General features: G+C 49.2%; 1 protein-coding gene across 1 annotated transcript; it reads left to right on the top strand.

Annotated features, from left to right (window-relative positions):
- The first annotated feature begins 2057 nt into the window (after window positions 1–2057).
- Window positions 2058–3741, top strand: LOC311579085 (olfactory receptor 11A1-like). The gene is made up of 2 exons (XM_084749311.1): window positions 2058–2087; window positions 2439–3741. Exon 2 carries the CDS (start codon window positions 2445–2447, stop codon window positions 3375–3377), a length of 933 nt encoding a protein of 310 aa, XP_084605437.1. The 5' UTR covers window positions 2058–2087; window positions 2439–2444; the 3' UTR covers window positions 3378–3741.
- Window positions 3742–7669: the final 3928 nt, after the last annotated feature.

The raw sequence follows: 7669 nt of genomic DNA, 5'->3' as shown, positions 1-7669 counted from the left end.
TGGTTGTGGTAACCCCCAACCATAACATTATTTTTGTTGCTACTTTTTTCTTTTTTTCTTTTCTTTTTTTCTTTTTTCTTTCTTTTTTTTTTTTTTTTTTTTTTTTTTGGTTTTTTTTTTTTTTGGTTTTTTTTTTTTTGGTTTTTTTTTTTGGTTTTTCAAAAACCCTTTTGGAAGGGAGTGAGAAGGGTTTCTTTGTGTAGCCTTGGCTGTCCTGGACTAACTTTGTAGACCAGGCTCACCCCAAACTCACCTCACCTTAATCCACCTGCCTCTGCTTCCTGAGCGCTGGGATTAAAGGTGTGGGCTACCATGCCTGGCTTTGATGCTACTTTGTAACTGTAATTTTGCTACTGTTTTGAATTATAATGTATCTGTGTTTTCTGGTGGTTTTAGGCGACCCCTATGACGGGGCTGTTTGACCCCCACACAGGGGGTTGAGAACCACTGACCTAAGACACTAGTTGGGGTATGAACTTGAGAAGATTGAGATCAGCCATCCAGTTGGTCAGCTGTACTAGTCTGTTCCAACTCTCTGGCAAATCACGCCCCTTCCTGGATCCTTTAGACACCATTACTACATAGAAGGTAAAATATGAAACATGTTCAAACACATAGGAAAACACTCAGCGTGCCGTGTCTCTTCACCACCGTGAAATATGAATGTGTGTTTGCACAACATAAGCCGACAGCGCCACGGCAGGCACACAAAACCACCGGCTCCTGCTGCCATCTGCAGATAGAGAATGTTCATATCTTTACCTTCAAAATTGTCGTCTCCATGCCAAGTTAGGTTTGCTAGTTTCCTCCTCATCTCTGTCTGTCTGTCTGTCTGTCTGTCTGTCTGTCTGTCTGTCTCTCTGCCTCTGCTTCTCTCTCGCACATGCACCCACGCACCCACATATATCTTTTATTTTTGTCTCTATTCTCAATATTAGTTCCAATTCTAACTTTGAGTGGCAGAATCCCAATGTTCCCTCAGTGAGGGCTGGTCCTTTAAAACCCATTTAAATGCCCTTTTCTGCTAGGCTTGGAGACTGGTGCCTGTAATCCCAGCATTTGAGAAGGGAAGACCAAAAAAAAAAAAAAATCACCAGAAATCCATCCTAAATATGGTCAGTTCTGGGCCAGCCCAGGCTACAGTGCGATGCTTTGTCTCAAAAGTGTGTCCTCTCTCTAGCCCAAGCATGAATTGTTACAGACTATGATTTTCGGTGGCGGTTTACCAGAACCTCACTTAGCTAATTCACTGGTTCGTGTACTTGATACCCTTCCAAAAGGCCTCCCTGTGTTCAGCATTAGCTCTGCAATAAGAGACTAAGCCTACACCGGGGCACAGGCCGCTGAGGAACTCAGAGAGGTGGGATCAATTTAGCATCTGAGCAGCATGTGGAATCTAAAGCAGTGGGAAAAACAAACAAACAACAAAAAAAAAAGACCCTTCAGGTCCTGGCAACTGATTGGGGCCTGAACAAAGTTTGTGAACAACCTTGCTCTGCTACTGAACCACTTGTCCAGGTAAACATAACTTAGGGGAGGAGGTTGTAGACTAACTCAGACCTATGCTGCGTCTCACAGGAGATGACACAGATGCTTTCTCAGGGTCCCCAAGCCTGATGTTCTCTCTCTCTTACTTTCTTTCCTCCTTCCTTCCTTTCTTTCTGTGTGTGTGTGTGTGTGTGTGTGTGTGTGTGTGTGTATGCACACTTCCCACCTTTTCTGGTGGTAGGCAGGGTCCCTCCTTGGTCCTGGAGATATTCACGTTGACCAGAATGGTGGCCAACAAGCCCCAGGGATCCCTCTTATCTCCCCCCTCCCCAGGGCTAGGAATACAGGTGTGCAGAGAATACAGGTGTGCAGGGAATACAGGTGTGCAGGGAATACAGGTGTGCAGAGATGCACAGCTCTTTCACATGAGTGCTGGGGAAGAAACTCAGGACGGCAAGGCGAAAGACCAACCGATCTGCCTCCCCACCCCACCAGTATCCGGCCTGAAACGGGTTGCTGCCACAGGGAATATGCATGACTTCGGAACGGACCACCTCTGTTCACGGCAGCACTCCGCCCCTTCCAGAAACGCTCACCAGGTATGCGTCTGCAGTTGGTATTCAGCCAGCCTCACCAGGTAAACAGCGTGCTGCTGTATGATGCTCCTTCAAGTGTGTGTTTCTGTCCCCCCATCACCCCCACCACCCTGAGAAAAAGCTTGTGGAAACGCACTCTAGAACAGGACTGTATGCAAGCTCCTAGTCCCATCAGAGCGATCTTGGATACCTGACCATAAGCCTGTTGGGTATTGACTTCTCTTAAGTTAATGGGAAGACAATAAAGCTGAAATACTTGCTGTGGTGTGTAAGCACTAAGCCAAGCATCGGGTGTGGTCCTGGTAGGGTAACTGCCCAATAATGAATGCTTCTCTTCCTCTCTCCTGGGCTCAGATCTCCATGAGTGGTGACAGTGGGAACGAGACCACCTGGCTGCTCCTAGTGGGCTTTGGGGAGCTGCAATGCCTGGGCTTCCTCTTGTTCAGCCTCTTTCTGGCCATCTATGCGGTAACAGTCGGCGGCAACCTCCTCATCGTGCTTGCTGTGGCCTCCAGTCGGACCCTCCACACGCCCATGTACTTCTTCCTCTGCCATTTCTCCCTGCTAGAGATTGGCTATACATCCAACATCATGCCTCGGCTGTTACAGAGCTTCCTGGAAGGTGGGGACATCATCTCATTGGTCAGCTGCCTGGTCCAGTTCTACGTGTTTGCCTCGCTGGCCGCGGCTGAGTGTCTCATGCTGTCGGCCATGTCCTATGACCGCTACCTGGCCATCTGCCGTCCCCTTCACTACCCTGTCCTCATGAGCACCTGGTCCTGCAGCTGCCTGGCCATCGGCGCTTGGCTCAGCGGCTTCTTCTTCTCTGCCTTCACGCTGGCCTTGGCAGCCCCTCTGTCCCTCTGTCCCGGCAACAGGGTCATCGACCACTACTTCTGTGACTTTGCTCCGGTTGTAGCACTCTTCTGTGGGGAGGCGTGGGTCATGTGGGGAGCTGGAGTCGGCATCTCGGGCTGCCTTACGCTGGCCCCATTCTTGTTGATTGTCACATCCTATGTCTTCATCCTGAGAGCTGTTCTGAGAATACCTTCAGGCCACGGGAGGCAGAAAGCCTTCTCCACCTGCTCCTCGCACCTCAGCGTGGTTGGGGTGTTTTACGGCACTCTCATTGCGGTCTACGTGGCCCCAACAGACCACATGCCCCCCTTGCTCCGGAAGGCCTTCTCTGTCCTCTACACTGTGCTCACCCCCATGGTGAACCCCATCGTATACAGCCTCAAGAACCAAGAAGTGAAATGGGCTCTGTGTAGGCTCTGGAGGCAGTTCACCTGAGGGCACAGCCCCGCTGAGGTGTACAGGGCAGCTATTGGTTGCTCTCTCAAATTTACCTTAGCCCCTTCCTCAAAGTCAGCAGGAGACGGACATTGTGCTGAAAAGATGGAGACAATGGGGTTGAAAGCAAATACCTAACAAAACAAGGCAACCTCAACGTTCCACTGCGGTTGCGTAGAGATCAAAATCGCATGCCTCAGACAGGACCTAAGCACCATGGACATTTCTCGGACACTCACGCTCAATGAATTAATGCTGAAAAGCATACAAGGAGGAACTGAGCGGTAACCCCAGCTGAGGAAGGGCGACAGATTCTTTTGTTTTATGTGTTGGTGTTTTGCCTGCATGTGTGTCTGTGCACCATGTCCGTGCCTCTTGCCTGGCACCATGGAGAAGCCAGGAGAGGGTGTTGTAGGCCTTGGAACTAGATTTAAAGACAGTTGTGAGCTGCCATTGTGAGACCAGAACAGGGAAACTAGACCTTGTAAGTTAAGGGTTCTGTCTGCAGTTAAGACAGTTAAGAATAAGTCCTAACCGCATGGTGATGGTGCACACATTTAATCCCAGAATACAAGAGACAGAGGTAGGCAGATCTCTGTGAGTTCAAGGCTAGCCTGGTCTACAGAGCTAGTTCCAGGACAGATACAGCTACACAGAGAAACCCTGTCTTAAAAAAAAAAAAAAAAGCAGAAGAATAAAGTCCTGTTTGTCCTACATTTGTGTGGCCCATCTGAACCAGATGTGCCTGGTCACACGTGGGTGGGAGCTACATAGGCAGGAAATATGGCAGGATCACGCGTGCCCCTGATTGGATGTAGGCTGGAGGTACACAGGCAGGAAGTAGGATGGAAAATAACGTGGCCTTAGGAGCCTCAGCAAAACGTAACTCACCCACGTTTCCTGGAAACCCTGAGTTGGTCCTGGCCAGAGCCCATCTACCTGGCCAGTGTTTAATTAAAGCTTGCTTCAGATTTGGCCCCCCCCAAAAAATGTGAAACTGATCTTTCTCTCCTGATTCTCGGGTTTAACACCATGTGGGTACTGAGAACCGAACTTGGGTCCTCTGGAAGAGCAGCCAGTGCTCTTAACCAGTGAGCCATCTCTCCAGCCCCCTCTTACAGATTTTTTTTTAGATTTTATTTATTATGTATGCAGTGCTCTATCTGCATGTACCCTGCATGCCATAAGAGGGTGTCAGATCACATCATAGATGGTTGTGAGCCACCATGTGGTTGCTGGGAATTGAACTCAGGACCTCTGGAAGAGCAGGCAGCGCTCTTAACCACTGAGCCAGCTCTCCAGCCCCCTCTTACAGATTCTTAACCCAAGGTTGCCAGATCTAAGGTTGGAAGCAGAGGAAAGGGGTGGGGGAGGGGAGGGTAGAGAGATTGTATTGCAAACCAGAGTTAAGGTAGGATTTCCTGACAGACTTCAAATGCTATCTCAGAAATGAAGGAATAAAATCCTTAGCCTTAAAGTCCCTAGGGGTGCTCGCCAGAGGGGTTGTATACAGCAGCAGTTTGCCTTGGAAAACAAAGGTCAGTTAGGGAAGAGCCAAAAGCTCAATCTGCTCAAGCCAAGAGCCCAGGGGACCAATTAGGCCACTGCACTGTGAGGTCCAATTAGTCCCTGTCATTGATGTTGGAACAATAAAGAGTAAAGGAAAGGAAAAAGGCGATTAAATGAGAAAGGAAGGATAAACTAAACCCTGTGAAACAGCCCTGGCTTTCAGGGATATCTCTCCCTCTACCAGAGATTCTTTCAAGACTTTAAATATGACAAAAGCTAAGAGTAGTGACATGTGCCCTTAGCCCCAGAGGTCTGGGGAGACTGAACGACATGGTAAGACGCCATCTCTTAAACAAAATAAAACAGACTCCCTGCCGTGGTGGCACACACCTTTGATCCCATCACTCGGGAGGCAGAGACAATGCCATCCATCTCTATGAGTTCAAGGCCAGCCTGGTCTATAGAGTGAGTTCCAGGATAGCCAGGGCCGCACAAAGAAACCCTGCCTCAAAAAAGATAAAATCCTGAGTTGTATGTGACAGAGGACCAGGACAGTATAGTCCGTGGGAAGGCCACAGTGTCCTCTTCGGGGTACACCCTCACACTGTGCCCAGGGCTCTGTTTCTAACCCCTGTAAATGCCACTGCGAGAGTCCAGGAGACTCGGGAAACATAGACTTCAACAGCTCCCGAGGCCTGGATCCCAGGATCTGAACAAAGTGCATGGCTGCCTCAGCTATATAAGAAACATATGCCAGGCATGGTGGCACACGCCTTTAATCCTAGCACTTGGGAGGCAGAGGCAGGCGGATCGTTGTGAGTTCAAGGCTAGCCTGGTCTACAAAGGGAGTCCAGGACAGCCAAGGCTACACAAAGAAACCCTGTCTCAAAATAAATAAAAAAAAAAAAAAAAAAGAAAGAAACATATGCTTAAATCCATCCCCTCCTCGGCTTTATCTGTGGCTCATTTGGTCTTGGCGTACCCTCCCCCATTTCTTTTCGAGACTGTCTGAAGACCCCATCATCTCATCACTAAGGGTCTTTCCTTGAGTGGGTGTTTGTAGCATGGAAACATAGTGCACAGCCTTTCCCTCCTGTCACTTGGAATGAGCAGGCGGAGATGACACTGGAAGAAGAGACAGACCACCAGAAAGCCGACCTAACCAGAGGTCAAATCCTAGAACCAAGGGTCAGAAAAGTGAAGTAAAGATGTAAAAAGAAGCCGGGCGTGGTGGCGCACGCCTATAATCCCAGCACTCAGGAGGCAGAGGCAGGTGGATCGCTGTGAGTTCGAGGCCAGCCTGGTCTACAAAGTGAGTCCAGGACAGCCAAAGCTACACAGAGAAACCCTGTCTCGAAAAACCAAAAAAAAAAAAAAAAAAAAGATGTAAAAAGATGGCTCCTTGGGTAAAGGCGTTTGACTCCAAGCCTGACCTGATAAAATCTGAGGTCAATCCCAACGCAGTGGTGGGAGCAAACAAACCCCTGAAAGTTGTCCACACATGCGCAGTGCCAGAGGCGGCCAGAAGAGGGCACTGGATCTCCTGGAACTGGACACACATGCGCAGTGCCAGAGGCGGCCAGAAGAGGGCACTGGATCTCCTGGAACTGGAGTTACAGGAAGTTTTGAGCTTCCACGGGAATGCTGAGGGTCAGCTAACGTCATCTGTGAGAGCAGCCAGTGTTCTTAGCCGCTGAGCCATTTCTTCAGCCCTTGAACATAATGATTTTTAAAAGACAGAATGAAGTCAAAGAGTGTAACAGAGTGGGCACCAGAGCCCAAGTCAGAAGTAGCCCCGTCTTCCCCATGTTATGGGACCCGCAAGGAGACTGTGCTGCCCGTCCACATCCGCGCAGAGGGTCTAGGTCCTCACCACGCATGATCCTTGGTTGGTGCGGCAGTCTCTGTGGTACCCCCCACCCCCACCCCTGTGCCCACTAGGTGACTCCCACCGCCCCCCACCCCGAGGATAGGGACAGTCCAGATGAGACTTGATGATAGGGGAGGAGGGCTCCCCCTTTTTGAGGACTAGGGGAGGCAGGGAAGAGGGGATGAGGGACTGGAAGGTGACTACAATCGGGATGTAAGGTAAATGAACTTAAAATAACGGGGAGCGGGGGGTGAGGGGGAAGTGAGCTAGTCTTAAAGAGAAAAAAAAAGAATTTAACAGAGAATGTGACGTCTGAAACACCTGGAATTTACATTTGAATTGAATTAATTTTTTATTGTTTGTAATCAGTCAAATTTTTATGACACCCCCACATTCATTTACACACTTACACATGACCCCATAGGAGGCGTGTGATCTAAGTAGATGGAAGCTGTATGTGTTTCACCACCAACGAAAGCCCCCTGGCTGGTCAGGGGCTCCAAGCTTGCCAAAGAGGCTAGTCTAAGTGTCTCCTTTACTCCCTGATGGAATAGACAACAGGGCCGAGGAGGGCTGGACACTTTGACCCTCCATACACCAGGAGGGGCAGAGGCAGATCTTTGACCTAACGTGACCAATGCCTTTCCCAGCCTGACTTCCTTTTCCTTTCTGTAGCCTTAGAATTTCATGTGTATCCTTTTATCCTTTCTTCTTCTTCTTTTTTGGTTTTTCGAGACAGGGTTTCTCTGTGTTAGCTTTGTCTGTCCTGGACTCGCCTTGTAGACCAGGCTGGCCTGGAACTCACAGTGATCCACCTGCCTCTGCCTACCGAGTGCTGGGATTAAAGGAGTGCGCCACCATGTGTGGCTTTTGTTTGTTTGTTTGTTTGTTTGTTTGTTTGTTTTTTCAAGAC

Source organism: Acomys minous, assembly GCF_964271855.1.
Source record: "Acomys minous genome assembly, chromosome: 12".
NCBI classification, from domain to species: domain Eukaryota; kingdom Metazoa; phylum Chordata; class Mammalia; order Rodentia; family Muridae; genus Acomys; species Acomys minous.
The sequence above is the reverse complement of the archived record's forward strand: the minus strand, read 5'-3'. Positions and strand labels throughout refer to the sequence as shown.

Bases quoted from the DNA above. Each gene is read 5' to 3' on its own strand.
- LOC311579085 (XM_084749311.1), top strand. From the start codon at position 2,445: ATGAGTGGTGACAGTGGGAACGAGACCACCTGGCTGCTCCTAGTGGGC.